The sequence below is a fragment of the Desmodus rotundus genome, chromosome 12, assembly GCF_022682495.2.
Source record: "Desmodus rotundus isolate HL8 chromosome 12, HLdesRot8A.1, whole genome shotgun sequence".
Taxonomy (NCBI): Eukaryota; Metazoa; Chordata; class Mammalia; order Chiroptera; family Phyllostomidae; genus Desmodus; species Desmodus rotundus.
Window position 1 is genome coordinate 89,625,555 of NC_071398.1, and position 25,085 is coordinate 89,650,639.

The 25,085-nt window shown below is 48.2% G+C and overlaps 1 protein-coding gene across 1 annotated transcript in view; it reads left to right on the forward strand.

Moving 5' to 3' along the window:
• COLGALT2 (collagen beta(1-O)galactosyltransferase 2) overlaps window positions 1-25,085 on the forward strand; it is a 78,672-nt gene extending 53,587 nt beyond the window's left edge. The window contains exons 6-12 of the mRNA XM_024552729.4: window positions 5,025-5,144; window positions 12,068-12,144; window positions 15,487-15,593; window positions 17,453-17,585; window positions 18,680-18,807; window positions 20,670-20,876; window positions 22,385-25,085. Of these exons, the coding sequence (XP_024408497.2) occupies window positions 5,025-5,144; window positions 12,068-12,144; window positions 15,487-15,593; window positions 17,453-17,585; window positions 18,680-18,807; window positions 20,670-20,876; window positions 22,385-22,661 (1,049 nt within the window). The 3' untranslated portion in view covers window positions 22,662-25,085. The remainder of the gene's footprint in view (window positions 1-5,024; window positions 5,145-12,067; window positions 12,145-15,486; window positions 15,594-17,452; window positions 17,586-18,679; window positions 18,808-20,669; window positions 20,877-22,384) is intronic.

Sequence of the window (25,085 nt, forward strand, 5' to 3'; positions counted from 1 at the left end):
CCCGATTCCCTCGCTTAGAAGAAGGAGAGGGTGGGTTTGGGAGTCATCCATCAGCGTCTCCCACAGTCCCCATGGAAGGCAAGGCAAAGCCAGATGGAAGTCCTTCATGCGGCACTAGGAAAGCATTTCCAGGGGCGTGTGTTAAGTGTTTAAAAGAAGACCCGTCAGTAGGAATGTAAGTTATTTCTCTCGGGTCGCCAGCACCTGCCATCAGGGAGGACATGATTCACCGCAGCACTTCAACAGGAAGATACGCGACATTCCCAAAACAACGTTTTCTTCTCGGGATCCTTGAGACCTTCCTGACGGAAGTCAGGTCCCATTATCTGCGAGCCAGAAATGTGCCACTTCATCACCAGCAGAAGTGAGTTTAGAAACCAGGCAGATGGTGAATGAACTCACTGTGGCCATATAAATGAGGGTGGCTGGGAGCACACCAAGACCCCAGTCAGCTGAGCCAGGTTGCTGGCAGGCGAGGAAGTTAACACAAATTGAAGCTACAGCTCGTGCACCAGGCCATTCTGGAAGCCAAGGTGTCCCTCTCATCAGTGGTAGACTCGGTAGGAATGAGAATATTTGGCGGAAATGTGGAAGGCTGAGTTCTTTTCCCCTTGGCTGCTAGGTCATTGAGGCCCCTGGGCCAGAGGTCAGCATTTTTCAGCCTGTGTCAGGACAAAAGCAAGCCCCTTAGTCCCCTGGGGATCGGAATTTTTCCTGAAGATTCCTGTGTCAGAGTTAGTGGAACCCGCTTCTTTCAGCTTGGCCTGTGATTTGTTCTGACCTCCCCGGGATGAGAAGCAGATGTGGGGCCTTCTCTTTCCTTCCATTTGTGCCAGGCCCTCTGCTTCAGAGCCCGCAGGAGGGCTGTTCCAAGAGAGTGAACGAGAAACAATTACAGTCACAGTCCTTGCCTAACAGAGTCCCCTTTGCAGCCATCGCACAAGGCACTGGGGTGACCTGTGCGCTATATTATGGCAACAAATTCTTTCAAACCGAGAACTGGGTTTTTGGCTTGGAGAGAGACACAGGCTAGGAAGGAATTTTTTCAGCTCTGCCCTGTGCTTGTCTTATTCCCTCAGCCTCTCTTCCTTATCGGTCTGACTTCCCAAGGGCCCGTCTGGGACATTGAAAGTAGGTGCAGAGGCCCGAAGCTGTTTGCTGATTCAGCTGCGGGGAAGAGAGGTAGAAAAGGAAGGCGACAGAGCTGGGGATCTAGGCTTCCCCCTTGTGCCTGGCAGCGTGTTTGGAGAGGTCAGACCTTTCCCTGTGGAAATATATGTGTCACGCTGTGAAACAGTGGAAGCTGAGGGTCGGACGGGCGGCACAAACTGAAAACAGGCCACGAGTAGGGAGAGGAAAGCATGACTGTCATTGGCAGGAATAGAACAGCCTTGCTGACATCATGGGGTCCTAAGGTAGCACTTTGACTTGTCCTGAAGTATCGATATTTTCAGAAGAGACATGAATGCAGCCCATGGAGTATTTCTAGGCAGATGATATGTATTCTTTTGTCCTTACTTTTGTGATGCTTCCTGGCTGGGTTGCATGCAATGGAGCATTGTTTTTTTAATCGTCTGAAAGGAAATAAAGGGTCTGCTTGCCCCAGGCAGGACCATCTACCCACAAACCTTGATCCTTATTCTTTAACCTCAGACCCCAAGCATAGCCACACGTGGGTGATGAGTGACAGGGTGGATCCAAGTGCGCTGGAGCACTGGGGATGCGGCCGCCCGTCTAGCCCAAAAAGGGAGCAGGGTCAGTTCACTTCCCATGGTGGCCAGTGGCCTTGGCTTTGTATCACGGCCACAAGAACCGTCCCTGGCGCCAGCCGGTCATCTTCCAGTAAGTCCAAAGAGGCACAGGATGTGGGCGACGGCGGGCAGACCTGCTCCTGCACATCACTGGTAGCGATCAAAAGGGTGCCCCGTACAGGGTGGCCGTGCAGAGCGATGGCTCGTTCTGAGACCCGGCTTCCAAATTCTGGTGGGTGGAAAGGTTCTTGGCATTGGCCCACAGGGACAGAGGCTCGGCACTAATGACTTACTCCATGACCGGGGGCCAGTCACAGCCTCTCTGCGTCTGAGTTTTCATCACCAAGGATAAAGATAAGTCTATCAACTCACAAGGTTAAGATAATGTGTGAGGACAAGAAAGTGACTGAGGTCTTCGCGAGGTAAGAACAGTCCTTCCATCATTCAGCACTCTTTCTCGAAGAGAAACTTGTTTTCCCAGAAGCAGCAGCCTCCTTCCTAGACTTTATCCAACTATCAACACATTTCCTCTTAAAATGTTGTGTTTTGTTTTTTTTTTCTTTTGCCCTGGCTGGTATGGCTCAGTGGATTGAGCTCCAGCCTGTGAACCAAAGGGTCACAGATTTGATTCCCAGTCAGGGCACATGCCTGGGCTGCAAGCCAGGTCCCCAGTATGGTGTGCAAGAGGCAACCACACATTGATGTTTCTCTCCCTCTCTTTCTCCCTCCCTTCCCCTCTCTCTAAAAATAAATAAATAACATAAAATAAAAATGATCATGTTTTCATCAAATTATCCATGCACCTAGTTGAAAGAGATCGAAGAGTCCCCCAAGGTTTATTATAAAATTCAAAGTCCCCTGCGTGTCTCCCCCTGTGCCATTTCCCTTTTCTAGAAGACACACTTGTAACTCTTCCCGGGGGATCCTAGTTTTATTATTACTAATACAATCCCAAACTAATTCCTAATTGCCTAAAACTCCTCTTAGCATGGTCAGATTTTTTTGTATATAGCTAACTACATCTGCATCCATTGTTTTTCACAGTTTACATGCAATATTAATTTGTATTGGTTTCAGATGTACAGCATAGTGGTTAATAATCACATACTTTACAGAGTGTTCCCTCCATAGCTCCAGTACCCACCTGGCATCATACATAGTATTACATACATGTTATTGACGTATTGCTTATGCTATATTTTACATCCCTATTTGTACTTTGGGCTATTTGGACTATTTGTAACTACCAGTTTGTACTTCTTAATCCCTTCACCTTTTGCATCCAGTCCCCAGCCCCCTTCCCCTGCCAACCTTTAATCTGCTCCCTGTGTCTATGAGTCTGTTTCTATTTTGTTTGTTCGCTTATTTTGTTCTTTAGATTCCACATATAAGTGAGATCATTTGGCATTTGTTTTTCTCTGACTGAGTGACTTCACTGAGCACAATGCCCTCTAGTCCATCCGTGCTGTTGCAAATGCTAAGATTCCATTCTTTTTTATGGCTGAGCAGTGTTCCATTGCGTAAATGTGCCACAGCTTTTTTACCCACTTGTCTATTGACGGACACTCGAGTTGCTCCCGTCTTGACCATTGTAAATAACACTGCAACGAACATAGGGGTGCACATATCCTTTAACTAGCATTTGGGGTTTTTAGAAGGTCAGATTTGCCAGAGGTTCTTTCTGTGTGTTCGTGGTGACACCTGCCCTCAAGCCTCTGACATCCTCTAACCTTCGTGGTGCCACAGCCGCCAACCGGGGACCCCCCTTCTCTCCTCTTCTTCGCTGACTGTCCTCATCTCTATGTGTCCTGAGTCATCCTTGTTGTTTGTGACCTTCCTCCTCCCTCCCCTTCCTTCTCCTTCCTCTTCTTCCACATCATCCAGGTACCTGACGCGGCAGAGGGATGGGAAGTAAATATTTACGACCTTTCAGGTCTGGACATGCTCTCTCGCCCCCTCACTTGATGGACAGCTTGGCTAGGCCTCATTCCTCTTTTCACTGAAGCTTTGGAAAGTGACATGGTAACATGATGGGCCAAACTAGGGTAGAGAGGCACACTGAATGTGAAATCACTTTCCTTCTTCTTCCTGAACTTGTTGTGAGGGGCGTTTTTGGTCTGAAGCCTCCCAGAAGCATTATGTGGGCAAACAGCTGAGCCTGTGCGTTCATTTGGTGAAGCCACAGAAGCGACAGTACTTGACGGGCCGGCCTTGACTCCGCCAGAGTCAGCACAGGGGGAAATAAGAGCTCTTTTCTCTCTCGTTTGTCTCCGTTAATGCCGTGGGGCAGCTTCACCTGATTTGGCAGGTGACGTAGCTGACGGGAGGAAATCTCATCAGCACTACACAGAGAAGGCTCTGTGCAGGTAATTCACTCTCTGCAAAGCATAGATCCCTGTCGTATCAATTAACAAATCGGAAGCATGCACACATGGACCAGAGCTTGGCAGACTCGGGCTTTTAATTAAGCAATCTTTTCATCAGTCAGGACTGTCTGTTGCTGGGTCTCTGTGAGACCATCTTGATCTCTGTATTCCCAGCTGTCTAGCAGAACGCAGACGCTACAACGTAACTCAGAGATCACCAGCTGGGACTGTGAAGGCCAGTGTTGAATACGAGAGGGCTGTGGCATATTTCTGGCAGGTCCCTACCCGCACTTGAAACACAGACTTCCTTTTGTTCATTTATGAATCTGTTATAGAAGTTTCACGTCCCTTGGTTGCCTCCAAATCCGTGCTTGCTAAGAGAAGAAATAAAACCAAGGAGAGTCATGGCGAATTTAAATTTCCTTGCTTTTTATTTTTTTATTTGTTCTAGAGCTGCCTAGATTCAGCTTTAATAACCTACCAGCCTGTTTGCTTTCATATCAAATATGCATTTTATTCCTCATTCTCCTTATTTCCTGTCGATGGATTACAGTGTTCCATTCTGTTCTCTGGAACGGGAATTCCTCGCCTCCCTTTTGATCGCTTCATGCCTTTCGTGTTCATTTCAGACCACAAGTATGCTTCTTCTTTAGGGAGAAAAAAAATCAATTTCCTCTGAGCTGAAGCGTGGCCTGGGCTTTTTATTAGACCCCAATGCTCTGTTATACTTTCTTAATAAAGGAGCATTTCTGAGGTCTCCAGACAGTGCCTGGAACAGCTGCTAGTCCCGTGTCAGTGCCAAACCCAGTATCACCTACAGCCCCGTCTCTTTTTCCATAGGGGTCACTATCAAACTAAGAAGTGTGCTTTCTGATCAGTCGGCTTTGTCCCTTTCTTGGGTCCGCAGGCATCCAGATGTACCTCTGCAACCGAGAGCACTACGGCTACCTGCCCATCCCCCTGAAGCCCCACCAGACCCTGCAGGATGACATTGAGAGCCTCATCCACGTGCAGATAGAAGCAATGAGTGAGTGACCCAGGAGCCTGCGCTGGCTCTGGTTCCACGGCCACCGTGACCGCACCCATCCTCCTCTTCCCCTCACCCAGGACTGGAATCTCACAGCCACCAGTCGGCGTCGGCTGAAACACGGATATTCGTTCGTTCATTTATTCTTGAGCTCTTCCTAATGTGAAACGTGAATATGATGAAGTCTTTGCCCTCAGGGAGCGTCGCATCCAGGCGGAGAGCCGGGTGCACAGTAAACGCATTTCACACAATACCATAAGGAAGGGCCATAGCAGTGCATTGTGGGGGGATTTAAACTCCAACTTCGCTGCGTTTTACTTAGATGACTTGGGGAAGGTAATCTGACCTGTTTAATTGTGCAGCAGGAATGATGAAAACTTGTAGAGTTTGGGGAAAGAAGCTCCATGATATATACAAAAAGTCTAATAACAACAATTATGACTTCAACTTAATAATAGCTAATGATATATCATGCTCACACCAGTTTTGTCCATTGTCTTATTAATCCTTACAACATATCACTGAAAGGGATTTATTATCCCCACATCGAAGATGAAGAACTTGAGGCAGAGAGAGTTTAAGTAACTTGCACCCGATCGTTCTGCTGAACCAGTGACAGATTGGTTTCGAACCCATCTTGCTATCTCCAAAACTCACATCCTTCAACACTGTGTTGTCACTGCCTGCAGGTCTAGCTTGAGATCAGGATTGGTAAATGCTCAAGAATCAGTAGCCACACTAATTATCACGTACGATGTACAGGCGGCTAAAGGAGAAAGTCACAGATGCCCCCTGCCCAAGGACGGAGGTTGGAGATGGCTTTCCACAGGAGCGAGTATTTGCGCTACATTTCTCATGTGGGATCTAAGAAAGTCATTTACTCATTACCAGAGCTTAGGATGTGTGTATGTGGGCAGTGGGCCAGCCGTGAGCCCGGCGAGCAGGACCTCTGAAGTGTAAGAAGGTGTCTGGACTTTTCCAGAAGGGAGGGGAGCATTGAAGGGGACTTCGGCGGCAAGTGTCAGGTTGGAGTCTGGATTTCGTACTGTCACTCTCGGAGCCACAGAACTGTGGCTGGAGTCGGGTGTGGGGGGCAGTGAATGCAGGGTACGGGCACTTTAGAGATGGCATCTTATATAATTCTTGTATTTACCTTCTCTCATTATAGTTTTGTTAAAATTTCAGATTCCGAGTTTCAAAAGATAGAACATAATTGGAATAAGAAAATAATTGGAAAAATAAACCTGTGAGGGTAACAAAGCAGAAATATAGGCTGGAGGCCCATGGGGGACGAATAGAAGTATGCTGGCGATGGAATCATACCTATGAAGTGTCCCCGGGCAGGATGAACTAGATGTTAAAAGCACTTTGCACAACCCCTGGAACCCAACGGGCGGTAAACAAATAGCTGCTAATAGACGATACCAAGGGACGTGTAGAACAGGCATTATATTCCTGTGCAAACACTGAATGCCTCTCTCCAACGGATGAGTCACTCACGACGGTACTGGGGATTTAAAACACTTTATAACCAATTCTCTGTTTCTAGTGTTTACATTTCACTGGGGGGAGAAGACAGACATAAAAAGACTCCAGTGATGTAGTGCTTTGTGAAAGGGACGGATGTTCAGTATAAGGGCAATGGGAGTTGGGAACAGGGAGAGGCTTCTGGGAGCTGGGGTGATCTAGGAGAGCATCGTCTCCTGGTGGTTCTTAAGCTGAGCCTTGACAGCAGCGTGGGCTTTAAACAAAAGGAGCGATACGCCGAGGGCACCACAGGCAGGGGATACGCACTGAGCAGAGACATTGAGCCAAAAGCATTCTCACCCTGGGGAGTTGGCTTTACGCAGTGGCAGGAAGTACAGTTTGAGGGCTGGGATGGCTCCCCAGTCATGGTCATTGAATGCCCAGCTAGAGCAGAATGCTCCTCCTCATAGCAGTGAGGAGCCAAGGAAGTTTTCAGAAGAGAGAATTGGGCTGTAAGTATTTATTAACCACTAACTATGTTCCAAGGCTTGTTCAAGAGGCTGGGGATATAGCAGTGAACAAAACTGGCAGAGGCTTCCAGAGAGAAGTAGACAATATATCCAGGAGTCAGCCACATGAATGAACATTTTCGATAGAGTGTTTCAAAGGGAACAAGAGCGCATGCAAAGGCCGTTAGGAAAGAGCCTGGGCTGCTCCAGGAGCAGAAGGCCAACGTGGCTGGGGTGTACAGGATGGGGGGTGGGGTAGGAAGAGATGAGGTCATGGAGGGAGAGGCGTCCAGATCAGGCTGGGTTTTGTGGCCATAGTAAGGAGTTTGGGTTTAAATCTAAGAGTAACAGAACTGCATGCGGAGCAGGAAGGGGGAGTGGTGTGATGTGATCGGTAGAAAGATCCCTCAGACTGCGGCGTGGGCTCTACAGTGGAGGGGACCAGTATATCTGTCTCTCTTGGCTCAGAGATGATGGGGTTTGGGATGCAGGCTGTAGCAGGGAAGTGACGGGAAGCAGGTAGATTTAGGGTATATTTTGGTGGCAGAGCCAGCAGGACTTAGAGCGGCCTGGATGCAGCCCATGAGGACAGAAAGGAATCGAGGATGAGTCCAGGATTTTGGCCCGGCATACCATTTAGTGCAGTGGGAAAGTCTTCGTGGGAAAAGATTTGGGGAGAGAAGTTTTGGTGATGTAAGTTGATGATATTTATTGAACATGTGAGTGGAAAGATTAGGAGATACTTGGCTCTATGAGTCTGGAGTGCAGGGACAGACTCCAGCTGGAGACAGACATTTGAGAGTCATTAATATTAAGAGGATATTTGAAGACATGGAACAGCGTGAACTTGTTTAGTAACAGAACATCGAGAGGGGAGAGGAAAGGGAGGACGGATCCCCGGGGGAGACAAACAGCCAGAAAGCTGAAAGGAAAAATTGAGAAGTGTTCAAGAAGGAGCCAGACTCTGTGGAGAAGTCAAGTGAAGTGAGGGTAGGGGATTGATCTTTTGTTCTGTCCAGATAGGGCTCTGTGATGTCCTTGATAAGTGTTGGGGACACAGCCCATTGGAGTGGGCTGAAGAGAGGACCGTGGGGAGATGAGGAAACAGAATCTTGTTGGAATGGAGATTAGAGGAATAGGATGGTGGTTGGAAGGCAGTGAGAGACCAAGGCAGAAGTTTTGGTTTTTTGTGTGTGTTGTTTATTTTTAAGATAGGATTTTAGCATGTTTGTATGCTAATAGAAAGACCCAACATACAAGGAGAACTTGTAGATGATGTAGAGGAGAAGAAGATGATTGTAAAGCTGAAGTCCTTGAGAAAACAAGAGGCAGGAAAACAAGATAGGACAAGCAACGTGCAGAAGTCAGAACATGTGGGTGGGTACAGATGCACCTGGGTTTGCAAACGTGAGGTCGAAGGAAAAGGCAGGTCTAACGTGACGTTGAATAGTTTCTCTATGACATGTGTAGTCCAGGTATCAGCTCGAGAGAGATGTTGGAGATTTCAGGACAGAGGAAAAGGCATAAAGTAGGTCTGTCAGAGAATAGGAAAGTAAATTTATGATGGAAGTACACAGTTGCATCATTTGGCAGTGTGGAGTGCCAATTTGACATCTGTGGTTAGAGTTTTGCAATGACTCAGTCAAAACAACTGTGTGAATTTCTCTCGCAGTATTTTTCCTGGTGCTGAGTAGGTGGACAATTGAGTTTAACCAGGATTGGGGTTTTACCCCACAAGATCAATGGAAGAGACTCAAGGGCCTTTACCAGGAATGGTTCGTGTGCTAGACCGTGAGGTCTGGGTTGGGTAGTAATGGAAGCAAAGGCGTGAAGGGTGTGATGGGTGCAGGCATGGTGGTGGGTCACTGAATGAGTGATTGTTGGTGCTGAGGTCTAGGACCTAGAGGCCAACAGGCTGTTACATGGATCGCCACGCGGATGCTGAGGTTTCTAAGAACAGCGGCAGGGAGAGTGAGACCGTGAGCCAGAGGCCGCAGTCATCAGTGGTTGAAGGGGCCTGATGAGGAGGCATGAAACTATGCTTCAGAGAAGCTGGGAATTTTGAGGGGTGAAGGAGAAACAGTTTGGAGTGAGGTGGGGGGCGGTGAGAAAAATCAGCTGGACTGGTACATTCTGTGCCGGATGGCCGGTGCTCCAGTGGAGACCACCAAGAGAGCAGTAAGTGCTGGTCCCCCAGGAGCAAGGACTTAGCTCACTGAGCTACTGTGAACCCAGACCCGTTGCCCAAGGCCAACTTGACTCCAATGACGACCGAGGACTAGCTTTGGGGGCAGGATAGAGCTTTGGGGTTAAAAGTTCAGGTGCAGGAGTCAGGCCTAGGTTGGAACATCAGTTCTATGAGCTCTGTGACCTTGGGCAAGTTATTCAAGCCTTTGTTTCCTTCTCTGTAAAAATAAGGACAGTTGTACCTATCCTATAGTATATGTTGTGAAGATTAAATAAATGTGGTTAAATAGGTCAAGAGAGAAGCCCAGAGTTCAGTGGGTAATAACAACTCTATAAAGTAGATATTATTCCTAGATCTTGAAACTATCCAGGAGCCAATGAACCACATGGCACCAAATGGTGGTCCAGGGGGGGATGTGTATCCGGAGGGACTGGATACACTGTGAGAGACGGAGTCAGAAACGACCCCAAACAGGAGCTAGGACATACCTAACCTTCTAGTCTGATGTCAGCAAAGACACCTCCCTTCTCCCCACATAGTTAGTTTCTCAGGTCTAATTCATCGTTCCTGTTTTTCCCTATGGCTTAGCGCTCTGCCTTTGGTGGCAAAACCCAGGCGTATTTCTCATAGTTTTGTTCAATGGTGGTTTTCAGGAGCCAGACACTTTGGGCTTTTTTGGGGACACTGCTCCTCAGAACACAACGTCCACCCACGTTGGATGGAAGCAAAGTGGTTAAGAGCAGTCTGTTTGGCTGAAATGTTAAAGCCACACAAACCTTGTGAGTGCCAAACAGAGACCACGAGTGTGGAAAGGGTAACAAAAAATAACCCCCTCCCAAGCCCAAGGCCCAAGAAGCGGGAGCAGACAGCACCTCAAACACAAGTGTGAACGAGGGCTTTGTATGTTAAGTCTCTTCCTCTTAAAAACCTAACTCCGTACATGGTGGATCCTCCATAAATATTTGTTGATTTTAAAAGAAACTAATGCAGGGGGTGGAACAGAAAGGAGCAAAACGTTCTGGGCTGCTAATGAAACAAAACACGTGCCCTGTGTGTGCACAGAAATGGGACTGTGAGCGTCAGGGTTGAAGTAATGAAGCCGACTCTCGTGTTCGGCTTAGGAGACCTGTCTCACTATCCTCTAGAACTTGACATTATTTGATTATAAGTGACACTGGATGTCCCGCTTTCTCTTTAACATCCCAGGGAAGGCCCCGGCCATGTGGCTCAGTTAGTTGGAGTGTTGTCCTGACGCCCCAGGGTTGTGGGTTCGATCTCCAGTCAGGACACATGTAGGAGACAGCCAGTGGGTACATGAATGAGTGGAACAACAAATCGATGTTTCTCTCTCTCTCTAATCATTAAATAATTTTTTTTAAATACTAAGCTTTAAAAAACAATCCCAGTGAAGGGTAAGTCCATTAAAAAATGCCTTTTGGGCAGTATCTCAGTCAGGATGAGCCAAGTTGGGCTGGTGTATCACACAGAGCCCAGACCTCCTTGGCTTAATACAACGCCAGCCTGTTTCTGGCTGTGCAAAGTCTGCCGTGGTCTGCCGTCCTTCTGGGCAGCTGCCCCCCACGGGTTGGCCCATCATTCTAGGTTGCTTTTAACTGGTGGCTTCTCCATGTCAGCACACTGCTGAGACCACTGGGGCGGCCCTGGCGGAGGGTGGGAGAGGGGTCTGGAGAGTAAAGCGGAGGGAAGTCACGTGGCCATGACTAACTTCAAGGGCGAGGAGCTGAATTCCTCTCGTGGACCCGGAGCACAGGAGAGTGGGTGCGGGTGGACGCCGGTGATGGCCGTCACCCACAGTTCTTCCAACAACATCCTTCCTAGCTTTCATTTTAAACGTTCTTTGTAGTATCTTATCAAGAAAAAAAAAACAAATGAGTACTTTGAATGTGTGCAATAACCAAAAATCTTCAAGACCTTCCCAGATTTTTAAATTAACGTGGCTGTCACACTTTAAAATATAGACTTTGTCAAGATAATTTTTTTTGGAGTAACAATGAAATAAAACTTGTATTACTTAAGACGTGATGTCCCTTCCATCTGGAAATGTCCTTGTTAGCCCTATTCCAAGTTCTGGGACATGGGCTGGACCTCAGAGCTGAGTTTGTATGAAAATAAAGGACCTTTTGTGTACCTGTAGCGAATCCTGCCTGGCTGGGATAAAAATAGCCCTAGACTTTGACCAGTGTGACTGTATAGAGAAAAGCATTAATGTGAGAAAGCCTGGCCCGTTTCTGAGCTCTTCCATCACGGGCCGCAGTAAGTACGAGCCGAGAGTTATGAGTAGTTACTAGGCTAATTTCCTGTGGCGAGTGCTTTGCATGCCCATATCTTTTACATTTTATAACATTTACATTTTATAACAGATATACTTTTATTATCCCAACTTGACGTACAAAGAAAGGGGCCTAGAGAAGCCACCTAGGTGTTCCAGACATTCAGAGACTGAGGCCACATCACTGCAGAGCCCTCACCCCTAACTGCCCCCCAAACTCCCTGCCGAATGCTCTGACAATACGTGAGAATGGAAACGGAGCAATACTGCAATCTGCATGTGAACAAGCGCTCTCAAAACCAGCGCCCGCCCATCAGGGGTCCCGCACAGCCACCCAGTCCTGGAGCAGCGCTGAGGGGACACCGGGCCCGGGACACCCGGGTCGTGTTCCCAGGGATCGGGTGTGTGGCTGGAATGCTGTTCTCTGCCGTTCACTCCCCAAGCGCTCTGTGTTTCTTGTGTCTTCCAGTTGATCGTCCTCCGATGGAACCCTCCCAGTTTGTCTCAGTGGTCCCGAAGTATCCAGACAAGATGGGATTCGATGAGGTAGGAAAGGTGTCTGTGTGCGTGTGCGTGGCACATGTGTGCAGGCGTGTATAAAGCAAGCTGCCATGTTTATACCAAAACGCAAGCCTGAGCATCCGTCCGAGAGCCCGCAGGCCTGGCTTGGCTGCTGAGAAGGCACGGAGGTCTTGGGGAAAATTACTTGGTTTTTGTTGTGCCCCAATTTTCTTCTCTGAAAAAAGGAGCATCGTGGCGAGAGTGATCGAATCATTGGGTCACAAAGAAGTTACCATTTAGTCATGAAAATAAATTTGATTTTTTCCCTAAAATATTGCCATCTTTTATCACCCTTTTCACCCAGATCGAAGGGGAAGGTGAAGGGGACATAGGGATTGGGTATTAGAGGACTTTAACTTTACTCAGAGTGGGCGGAGCCTGTTCTGGAACACCCTGCGCTTTATTTCTCTCTGCTGCTCTTCCACGGAGGAAGGTTGGAGGGTAAGGTGGAGAGGACAAAGCAAAAGAGAAACAAGAAACTGTTCTCAAATTCTGCCTTTCGCCAGGCAAAAACTTCCTACTAGCTCTCTGAGGGCTGTGCTTACTGTTAAGTTTCCACCGTATAAACAATGAAGCAGATATATACAGGGATGCCACACAAGTTTCCACCGTATAAACAATGAAGCAGATATATACAGGGATGCCACACAAGTTTCCACTGTGTAAACAATGAAGCAGATATACAGGGATGCCACACAAGTTTCCACCGTATAAACAATGAAGCAGAAATATACAGAGATGCCACACTTGGTAATATGCTCAACATATTTGATACCTGGTAGAGCAAGAAAGGCGACTCCGAGTCACTGAACCCTTCCTGGTCCCTCGTGTCGTGTGGCTGCTGACAGGGTTCAGGAGCTGGGTGGTGCAGAGGCGAGGGCAGCCTGTCGGGAATCCACAAGCTGAGAATTTTTCATACATTCTGGATATGTTACGGGGCAAGCTTGGTGTTCGTTGCTGCAGCTCCACTGAGAGGAAATCCCTTACTGACCACCCTGTGCCATACAATGCATGTTCCCAATCCCCAAATAAATGCGACGAGACCGGGACCTTCTGTCTAGACGTGGGTGTGACGACTGGGTCACACCTGGAAGCCTTCTGAAAAATGCCAACTTCTACAAGTGATGCAGGCTCAGCGACTCTCCTGAGCTAGGGGCGATCCCCTCTCTGCCCCGAACAGAGACAGGGTGGTGGAAAAAAAGACTTCCTGGGCCTTTCCAACGCTCCCAGTACTCCATGACCTTGGCAGCGGTGTCTCGTTGCATTTGGCTGTGTGGCTCTTTCCTCTGTTTACCGTTCACTTAAGCAGGAGCAAGCTGTCTGTGTTTTTCCTTCATGGCTACAGTTTTTATTGCACTTGTCCTGGTAGAAACTGGGACAGGATTGTAATTTCCCGAAGTCATCCCAGGCGAGAGGTCTCTGGTCTGAGAGGACATTTTTGTTTATTTCTGTATTTTTTTTTGTCTTGGCTTAGTTTTTCTCTCCTGGAGTGGCCCTGGGTAAGCTCCTTGTGTGCCCATTAGCGATGCCCTGCCCATAGCTATCAAAGTGGGGGCTGGAACATGGCCCCCACAGTCTAATTCTGCACAGGGAGAAAGTGAAATATGAAAGAACACCACCCATGAAGTTGTAAAATCCCAAGTAACCAGGCAAATGGTCACCACAGAAATTATGTTTTCAAAAATAACGCACCTGACTCACTTTGCCCCACGCCCAGTGAATGGTTTTTTAAGAAGACACCTTGCTCCGCCATCAGCTTCTTCACCCAGAGCTTTATAAATGGATGGAAGGGAGAGTATTTTGTCAGGAAGCACTGAAATTTCAGTTAAAAGCTTTTTATCCCCATAAATCATATAACCTATTGCTAAGCACACTCAGAATGACCACGCACACTGAGGTTTCCCCCAGCCTAGTCTGAACCCCAGGCTGGGTGTACGATAGCTGCTTCTTTATTCTGGACATAGTGTAAAGCATCTCTATCACAAACCACAGATTACAGAAGTTTTAATCTGTACTGGACTTGAGAGAGGAGTTTGTTTAACTCCCTTCTTTTAGAAACAAGGGTCTGGACCCCGTCACATTAAGTGTCTTCCTAAATGTCACCTAGATGGCTAGTCAGGAGGAAGCCAACGTCATCTGCCTTATTCCTGCAGGTTTCTCCTTTTCCACACTACGTGTTGACATTTCTTCCCGGTAGCTGAAGTCTTCTTCACTCAGAGGACTAGTTTAATGTCCAAAGTGATTTTATTACTGCATGTAACAAAGAGACCTTATTAAAATACTAATTCACCTGTAAGAGCATTCACGAGACTTTAGGTTCTTCTGTGGCTCCTTAAGCCTGGGAAGAGTTAGGACAGCCTCATTATCTGTAACTCCCTGTCGTGGCTTCGTGATATGAATTTGTGTAGCGGCCAGCAGGAACGTAGGGACTGAAATGGGTGCACAGGCGGACCCAGCCCTCGTGGGAGGGTGTTCTGAATGCGCCGTCTTCGGGACCAGCAGGTGCCTTGTCCGTAGCTTCTCCTACTGACCCACCTGGAAATTAAGGATTTCATTTAAGCCTTCACTTAAGCCTTTCTATGTCTCCCCTCTCTCTTCCTCAATAGGCTACCCTCAAGGCCACAGCCTCTTCCCTTTACTTTTTTCAGAAAAATTCCCTTGTCTTGAAGGGAGTTAAATTTTAACACAGAAGCTACTAAAATGGAGACCTTGCTAATTCAGTGTGGAACCTTCGGAAATAAAAGGAATGTGTTCAAACTGCATTTTTCTTGTTCTTTGAATGACTTCGAATGTATTGTCAGGGGATATACATTGTAACAGTAGCTGGTATTTAGTGCCCGTGAGGTAGGGCCATTATTATTCCACTTTTACAAAGGAGGAAACTGAGGCAGAGGATCCAGTCCAAGGCAAACACTAGTAAATAACAGTCAGGACGGGAATTCAGATCTGCTAATAAACTGAACCACTTGACAAGCTGCCTCCTACCCCTTAGTGCCTACGTTTGCATTTAAGTCTCTGGGTCTCCTGACTAGTAATTTTTCAACTTTTCTGTCTCAGAAGCAAAGTGAACACGTTCATCAATGAGCATCGGGGAAAATGAGAGGGTTAAGTCACTGCAAACAGCTCAGATTTCAGACCGATTCCATTTGGATTCATTTCATCTGACCTGCTAAGAAATATAAACAAATCTTTACCAGTTTCCCTATCGTTTCCCCCCTTATCCTAACTAAGACTCTAACACGTGAGCCCTACATATACTTAAATTCTCAAAGAGCCTAACAGAAGCCTTGAGTAATGTGCTTCCTTCCCTTTTTCTTCCTGCGTTAGATTTTCATGATAAACCTCAAACGCAGAAAGGACAGGAGGGACCGGATGTTGCGCACCCTGTACGAGCAGGAGATTGAGGTCAAGATTGTGGAAGCTGTGGATGGAAAGTGAGTTCGGTTTTTTTTCTTGACCCTTGCAGACAGAGTTGGAGTTGGGATGTACGCTGTCTGATAGAGTCATTTTGGGGGGGCCGGGGGGTAGAATGGATCTGCAGTCATTCCAGACATGTTTTCATAACAGGCGCGGGCTGCCTACCGGGGAAAACACGTGATGTGTACAGTAGCATGGAGGTTCATTTCACTGGGTAGAGCTGGCCTGCAGCCCACTCACCATCGAGCCATCTCTTACTTCATGATGCCGAAGGCTCACACTGGAAGCGAAGTCCCCACCTCTGGGGTTCTTGCGTTGGGGTGGCTCCCAGCTTTCTGCTGGGTATTGGAAAGAATGTGTTCAGAGTTGCTTGCAGAGCCTGAATTAGAGCAAAGTGTCTAAACTTGGGCGACCTGACGGAAATGAATGGAAAAAGTGCATAATGATCTGTGTATCCTGTTGCTTGAGACGCTTGCCCCAGTCCGTCTGGGCTGGTCGCTGTTTCCGAGAATGGGGCAGGAAAGTCACCCTTGCAGATTCCCTCCAGGTGTTTTGTTATTGCTGCTGCTGTTGTTGTTTTCTTTCCTTCTGCTTTGCCCCGATCTTCTCTTTGATGCCCTATTTCAAGGCATAGACTGTTGCAAAAACTGCAGCTTCAATGTTACATGTTCATTGGGAATATGGATGCCTCTAAGGATGGCTAGAAGCTCTCGTGGAAATTCCTATGACTCCTTTAGAGAATCTCACCCGTGTTTCCTGAAGTGGGGCCTGGACACCCACGGGGCTGGGGAGAGGGCAGCTTCCTGAGCCCCACCCCAGAGCTGCCGAATCATGATTTTCGGGGCCGACCAGGAATCTGTATTTAAGAAGCTTCAAGGTGATTTTTTGAGCAACGTTGCCACATAAAATAATGGACACCCAGTTAAATTTGTCCCAAACATTACATGGAGCCTACACTGAAAAAAATTATTTATTATACCAAAAAATTTTTTATCTGAAATTTGTGTCAATCTACCGCCTTCTGGCCTCCATGGTTTCCAGTGAGAATCAGCTATTAATCTTATTGAGAATATAGTTGACCCTTGAACCGTGGGGGGGTTAGGGAGACTGACCCCCTGCAGTTGAAAACATGCAAATAACTTCTGAGTCCCCCAAAACTTAGCTACTAAAAGCCTAGTGTTGATTGGAAGCCATACTGATAACATAAACAATTGAGTAACACATATTTTGTGTTCTATGAATCTATACTGTATTCCCACAATAAAGTAAGCTAGACATCAGAAAATGTTATTAAGAAAATCATAAGGAAGGGAAAATACATTTACAATATTGTGTGTATCTGTTGAAAAAACGATCCACGTGTAAGTGGGCTTGACACTGTTCCAACCATGTTGTTCAAGGTCAACTGTACTTTGCCTGGGGTCACTTCTCTCCGGCTACTTACAACATTCTTTCTGCCATTTTTGTTTTTAACCCTTTTAAAAACAATTAGATCCAAAGGAAAGACAAACACGCATACTATTCCTCTCTTCATTCCTTCCTCCCTTCATCCCTTCCGGTATTTAATGTCTCTGTTAACCACTTTCCTTCATTGGGAAAATACTTATTCAATCTTGTCAAAAAAAGTGGTGATACTTAGCAAGATGTTGGGCATTGTGGGGGACACACAAAATAGAAGACACCCTCTTGTCTTCACAAAGATTGTCAAGCCCCCAGGACACGTTAACCCTGGGAAGCTCCCAAGGAATTATGGGAAACCTGGGACGCTTTTCTCCGTGTGCACAGAGGCTTGGGGAATACGCAGAGCTCTCTTTCTGGCTTCCGTGGAGGGCACTTCTCACCTCGTTAATCCTCAGACATGCTCTCTGTCGCGCAGGGCGCTCAACACAAGCCAGCTGAAGGCCCTGAACATCGAGATGCTGCCCGGATATCGAGACCCCTACTCCTCCCGGCCTCTAACCAGGGGCGAAATCGGCTGCTTTCTAAGCCACTACTCCGTCTGGAAAGAGGTAGATGGCACTTTGTTCAGATGTGCGAACTTGTCACGAGGAGGAAGGACAGTGGGACTTTATGGGTGCATGAGGGCCAGGTGTAAAGTGAACCCACCTCTGCTCTGGAAGGAGCCTTGGAAGTTGCTGTTGCCTCATGCCTCCTTCTGCCACAAGGCCAGCCACAAACAAGGAGGGTCACCGTGGTGCCACTTGGGACAATGACAGGGGAAGATACCCAGGTTCTGGGGCCACACTCCTACTGATGCACCCTCATCCTTCATAGGAGTGCCTTATATGTGTCTAGCATGTCATCATTTATTAAGTGATTTCATACAAGAAGTCCCATAAAAGTCATATGAGCTAGGTTGGGAGGGCTGGGCCCATTTTAACCAAGAAGAAATAAATATGTTGTCCAGGCAAGAAGTGGCAGAACCAGGACTTGAACCCGTATCTTATAGATCAGACATTGATAGGGGTGGTATTAGAGTGTGAGGTTCTTGATTAAGGTTCAGTTCTCACAAGAATAGAGAAAGTCCCTTAAAAAGAGGCCCTTGAGTGCCCTCTCTCTTTGAACAATCCAATCTAGGCAAATCTTTTTTTTCCTTTAAACTTTAAATGAAATGTAAGAGATACGTATAAAAATGCGTAGACTGCATAAAACTGCGGGTCAATGAACTTTCCAAACTGAACACCGCACCCACATTCACCAGCACCGAGATCAAGAAGCAGGTGGGCCGGCCCTGCAGCGGCACCTCCTCGGTACTTTCTTCTAGTCACCTGTCCCCACAGGTAATCACCGTCCTGACTTTGAACAGCCACAAGAACAGTTTTGTCTTTTGTACTTTTTAATAGGAATGGAACCATGTGGTTTGCACAGTCTCCCAACATTACGCTTGTGAGATTCACCTAGACCATTGTATTTGATTGTAGGTCACACATTCTAACTGCTGTAAACACACCACAGCTTATCGATCTGTTCTATTATTGACAGCCACTGGCGTGGAATCCAGTTATGAGCTTTTGCATATTCTACCACTAAACTCTTGACTGTTTAATCCTTATTTGTCTAATAAAAAAATAAACGTCGCACTTCCCACCGACGACCTTTGCAGGTAATTGACCGAGAGCTGGAGAAGACGCTTGTTATCGAGGACGATGTGCGCTTTGAACACCAGTTTAAGAAGAAGCTCATGAAGCTGATGGATGACGTAGATCAGGCTCAGCTGGACTGGGAACTGATGTGAGTGAGGACAGATTTGTCAGAGAGCTCCGAGGCACTCGGTCCTTTCTAAGGATCAGCGAGCCCCACCTCCCCAGCTGGTAGGAGGTACACAGCTGCAGACTCCGCTTACCTGCTTGTCTCTCCCTACATGTTGCCAGGTGCAATGAACTTTAACGGTACATTTTATCTAACCCAACATACCTGAATATTATTTCTAACACGTAATCAGTATTTCAAAACTATCAATGAGATAGTCTACATCCTTTCTCTTGCACATCAAGAGAAACATCAATCAGTTGCCTCTCATATGCCCCCAACCAGGGCCCTAGCCTGCAACCCAGGCTTGTGCCCTGACTGGGAATCGAACCAGTGACCTTTTGGTTTGCAGGACGATGCCCACCCAACCCACTGAGCCACATCAGCCAGGGCTACATCCTTTTTTTACACCATCCTCGAAATCCAGTGAGCGTTTGATACCTACAACACATCTCCTTCTCAATGCTAGGCTTTCAGCTGCTAAAGTGAACTGTTATCCTACCCAAACAGTACATTTTGTTTAATAATAATAATAGTTTTCCTTAAAACAATAAATTTTGTATAACGGATGTTACGCACTTACTAACGTGTAAAATATTTTACACATGTTCAATTTTAAGACTGAAATTAAGTAAAATGAAAAAACTGAGTATAAACTCAGGTCCTCGGGCATGCTAGCCACTGCTCACGTGCTCACTAGGGATTTGTTTTCCACCTGATGACAGGTTAAAAAATTTCAGACTCTTCCGTCTGGAGAGACAGTGACTGAGAGGACCCATCTGATGTCCTCACAGAACTGAAGGCGAACCTAGACTTCTTCCACAAATCCTGGGACGTTTTAACAAGAGGAACCCCTTGAATATTTTTCTTTAATTGTATTTACATTTACATTTAAAGGCAAAAATTAATTGGCATTTAATTTACATTGAACATTATTTTGTGTTGGCTTGGGGGGGTGCAGCATAGTGGCAAGACAAGCTTACACTTTACAAAGCGTTCCCCCTGCTATTTCCAGCTCCCACCTGGCACCAGACAGCGTTATTACAATATTATTGACCATGTTTCCTTCAATGTTGAAAGAGAGAGTTCTAGGGCAAAACAGAGGAAGTCAGCTTTACCCAGCAGGCGGGAGGCATGCACCTCCTCCACTTGCTCGGGCAGGTGGGAAACAGACAGGTTCCAGACAAAAGGAGCGGATCGCAGACCCGGGAGTAACGGGAGTAACGGCGGAAGGGCAGACTCGGCTGTGGGTACAACCTGAGTCGCCGGAGATGCTCATGGGGAACAGGACTTCTTGGGTGCCTAGTCTGAGCAGGGCGCTCAGAAGGCAGAACGCGGTGAGTGTGAGGTGTTGTCATCGTTCTCCCCCCCAGAGGGACCCCCTGGTGCCACTGCTGGGTCCCTGAGTCTTGTGCTGCACACTGCCTCTTTCCCACAGCCTTTTCTGTCCTGTTTGCCAACGGCCTTTGGAGAGCTGTGCAAGCAACAGTGAAGGCTGAAACTCTGGGGACTTGAGACTCAGGATTCTCACGTCTGGCCTGTGTTGAACCCTGCCAACCTCTGTAAACACAGCTGGAAATCTCCTTACATCTTAACTTTCTGGCTGAAACTGTCCGCTGAGCAAGAGTAGATAGGATGTGGGTAAAGGGAGCCGGGGCCACGGCCCCACTGATGGCAGATGACAGTCACGGTTGGTGACAGACGCAATGGGCTGTGCGGTGTGATGTGTCTAATATACAACACAGCTGGTCCAAGCTTTCAGAAGTGTCTGCAAAGCCACGCTCCATTCTTGTGGATATCTGACATTCAAATCGGAATTGTCTCCTCTGCCCACTTCCTTTTAGTTACATTGGTAGGAAGAGGATGCAAGTAACAGAGCCGGAGAAAGCAGTGCCCAATGTGGTCAATCTGGTCGAAGCTGACTATTCCTACTGGACGCTGGGCTACGCCATCTCTTTGGAAGGAGCGCAGAAGCTGGTCGGAGCTGATCCTTTCGGGAAGATGCTGCCAGTGGATGAGTTCCTGCCAATCATGTACAACAAGCACCCCGTGTGAGTCGCCCTGAACTCCCTGCCTGTCCCGTGAGCACGGCGCATTCATGAATGACCCTCCCCAGTTCCCGGGCAGTACTTGATATTTGCTAAGGTGTACTGCTTTCCCAAGTGACCTGTCCATTATCACAACCCAGAGTGCTTGACTTGAGTGACTGTCCCCTTTACAGATTGGGAACATGAGGCAGAAATGGTGAGTCTTGCATAGGGGTCCCCGTCAATATCCAGTGTGTAATTTAAATGGACATAACCTGCTCAGTCCTCTCCTTGTCTTTGATCTGACTTCCATAAACCCATACACCTCAAAGTGAAGGTCACCTTCCTAAGTACCTCAAATTTTTCAATTCATTGCTCTGTCCATCATGTGTACCATTGGCCACGCAGTGACTCAGTCTCCCTGAGAACCAGACCCGTGTACAGTCATCACGAAGCACTGCTGTGATGGGGGGGGGGGGGGAGTTAGAGGCTCAGGGAAAGAGAGGTGGCCGCCAGGAGGGCATCTGTGGAAGCAAGCTGCGCGATACTCAGGGTTTCAGTAGCCCAGGCGTCCACTCTGACCTCGCACTTACCAAAGACTTTGGTAAGTGACGGTTTACTTGTCAGCGTCCCCAGTAACCCGAGATCCCCTGAGGGAGACACAGCCTTCCAGCTCTGTGTCCTTAGAGCCTAGACCAAACTCCACACCGAGCAGTTGCTCTGTAAAGGATTCCTAAAGGCATCATGGCGCAGGACACCAGCTTCCAGCCTCGGCTCCTCCTCGCAGTTGCTGGGTTACGTCCTCACCTAATAGTCTTCACATCAGCAGCTGAGAGTCCCCGAGCTCCATCTTGCTCACTTTGTCTCCTGTGCTCAGTTAGGATGAGCTCCTTGCCCTCTTTTGTACAACACGTTCGAGACTGCCGTGATATCTGAGTGCTGGAGAAGCATGGAGGTCAGCCACCGTCCCCCTCACAGAAAGGGAAGGAGCACTCACCGACCTAGGAGCCCAGCAGGTGTGCCCCCAGATCCTCTGCTCCGGAGCCCTGGGAGGGAGGTCGAGTCCCCCTCAGCTTCACACTCCCAGGAGCTGGAAGGCCAAGCCACGCTGGCGCGCCTCCAAGCCTCCACCAGTTCCCTTACCCCTGCTCCGCCCTCCACATCCTGCTGTGGAATCACTCAGTGCAGCCGCAGGGCCTTTGCTACAGAGGGATCCCACTTATTTGTTATCGCGGTCCCACAGAGCTTCACGCTTAACTTTTTGAGTGAGACCTGAAAGTCATCTTTGAGACTAGTCTGTACAAATACAACAGAAATATCCTGACTTTTTCTTTGTGTATTTGTTTAGAGCACCTGGAAGCTTCTAAAGAACAGTTATTGTATTTATAGACTAAAGTTTTCCACAAAGGACACAACCTAAAAGATAATGCGATGAAGACAGACCATTGGAGAGCCGACAGGCAGGGCCCCCCTCCTCCCCCCTGTTCTGTCAGCACCTGCCCCTCACCCCCCTGTGCACCTCTCATTTGCAGAGCGGAGTACAAGGAGCACTACAAATCCAGGGACTTGAAAGCCTTCTCCGCGGAGCCCTTGCTCATCTACCCCACACACTACACAGGCCAGCCGGGCTACCTGAGCGACACGGAGACCTCGACCATCTGGGACAATGAGACAGTGGCCACTGACTGGGACAGGACGCATTCCTGGAAGTCCCGGAAGCAAGGCCACATCCACCACAACGCCAAGAACACAGAGGCCCTGCCCCCGCCAGCCTCGCTGAACACCGTGCCTTCGAGGGACGAGCTCTGAAGGCTCCAGGCGGGCTTCACCCCCCTTTGGTTTCTCCGACGGCTGTTCATCGGTTTGCTCCAGTTTCTTCCGGTGGTCACACGCATCTAACCAAAGTGGTCGATCGGAAGTGATCGATCAAAACTAATATATTTTTGATGGGAGGAGAAATAAGAAATTTAAACGCAAATGTCCTAGGATGGCTGGAAGCTAGGCAACCAGTAAGTTAAACTGCAGTGTAGATACCCAGAGCTCTGGCTCATTACCCATGTGCTACTGGTTCTCACAGAAGGTTGGAGAATACGGCTCAGTTCTCGTCCAAGAGAAAGGTGATGTCAACGAATGAGTGGGCAAGGCAGCCACGCCCGCCAGCCGGGCCGCACCTGTGGTCCAGGGGGCCCATTTTATGTCATCAACGTGACCTTCACAACTTGTGTAGCTAACGAGTTTATGGGGGCAAATCAAATTATTTAAAATCAAAGTAATCGGGCTTGGTATTGAAAGAAATTCTGTCGTGAGCCTTAGTGCAAACTGAGTTTTTCACCCTAGTCGTTGTTGTCCGGCGGGATGGGCATCGGGTCCGTCTGAGATTCGGCCTTTGACTGTCATGGCGATTGAAGCTCTCATCACGAGGTCCCAGGTTGCCATGTGGGTACAGTTTAGTAGTTCTGGGGCTTTGTGTAGATATTTGAGGGAAAAAGAACCCAGACTTCGGCCTTTCGGATTGTGGTCTCTTGAGTTAGGATGCTCTATTTATGAAGATAAATTTAATATATAGGGGTCGGGGCTGGTGTCTAATTTCTGTCCCGGGGTTCGGCACGTTGGACGCTCCCCCCACCCCCGGCCTGGGAATGAACTGCAGGTGGGAGTCTTATGAATCACACTGTTCAGGGGCAGCTACTGTCCTTGCCTGAGTTTTTCGTTCTAGTTTGAATTATTTATTTTACAAAAGGGGGGAGGAATACCTGTACGGTAAGGCAGAGAAACAGATGTGTCCAGCGTTCCTGTGTTTAGAGACCACACACAATGGCACCCTGGGGAGTGGTCAGTGTGGGCACGCTCAGCGGTCTGGTTCTGCCTTGCGCGGGCGGACTCTTGTTGCGTGGGAGACTCGAACCATCTGGAAACAAAGGACCCTCCGTTCCAGCTGAGAGACCTTGCCCAGAGACAGTGGACTGATCAGCTGATGCAGGCCAACCACCGGGAAGCTCTCGGAGCCAGGGTCCTGGGCAGACACCCTCTCTTGCTTGCCTCATAGACTGAGTTTCCGTGAAAGGTGGAGTTGGACTACGTCGTGTCTTCTGGGATCCTCGGCTGTCTCAGGACGGTTTGCTTCTGGTTCGTGTTTTCGTGCCCACAAGCAACAAAGCTTCGCTCTGGAAATAGCCTCCACAGCACCCTGTCCACACCCTCCTTGGCGATCTCCTGGGGGCCCTGGTGAGGGTGCCCAGCTGCAGGATGAGGCAGCTCGCCTTCCACAGAACACCAGTCTCAGCCTTCCTCCTTGAAGTATCGCTGATACCCCGCTACGTTGACTAATAAGCCAGGATGCTGAGGAAAGGGATCTCGGCTGACTCCGGTTTCTACAGCTCAGACACAGCCTTCAGAGCGTGACTCTTTTTTTCTAGGGAAAAAAAAAAAACCAGGAAGAGAAACCTGGAGAGCTTGTGAAAAACCCTTAGGTGATCCCTAAGGTTTCCTCGGGTGTTTTGTGTTTTGTGTATTTCAGTGTGTGTGTGATATTCTTGATATTTTTTAATGGGGTGGGAGGTGGCCGGGGTATGGGGTATGGAGGAGGAGTAAGTTGTTTTTTGTGTGGTTTTGTTTAAAACATTTTTCCCCCGTCAGCTGGTCTGGTGGGTTTATGAATTCCCATTCTTAAAAGACATGGGCCTTAAGTTCTAGAATTTTAGGTTAGGGCTGTTCTACTGTGAAGAAAGTTCTGGCTCTCCCTGCCTGGGTCTGGAATCCCAAGCGACATTCTCTTGTCGCCAACACTGCAACACGCGGGCCCAGCATTCCTCTACCAAGTCATCTCTTCAGCGGTCCAGGGGGTCCGTGGCCTTACCCTCCACCTGCCTCCGATCCAGGCTTCAGTCAAGACCCCTGACCTTCGTAGTGTCAGAGGCTTTGCCTCCAGCTCTGGCCCCCGCTCCTGCCTCGGAAGTTAAACCCTACCTGGATTCCCCACCTGGACCTCTGCCTGGATCTTAGGGCCCAAAGTGGACTCCTCTGGACAGATGGCCTTGACCCCAGCGGGGCTGGTGCCGCCGAGCGTGGACCGCATGGGCCGTGCTTTGGGTCCACTGGGGCTGGCCAAAGGGATTTGGGGACGGGAAAGTGCCGACATCCCAGCACCCCACACTGTCTATCATGCTGTGTCCCTTCAGGAGAGGACGTGATAAACTACTACTTGCCTTCTAGAGCTCTTTGTAAAAATTAAAA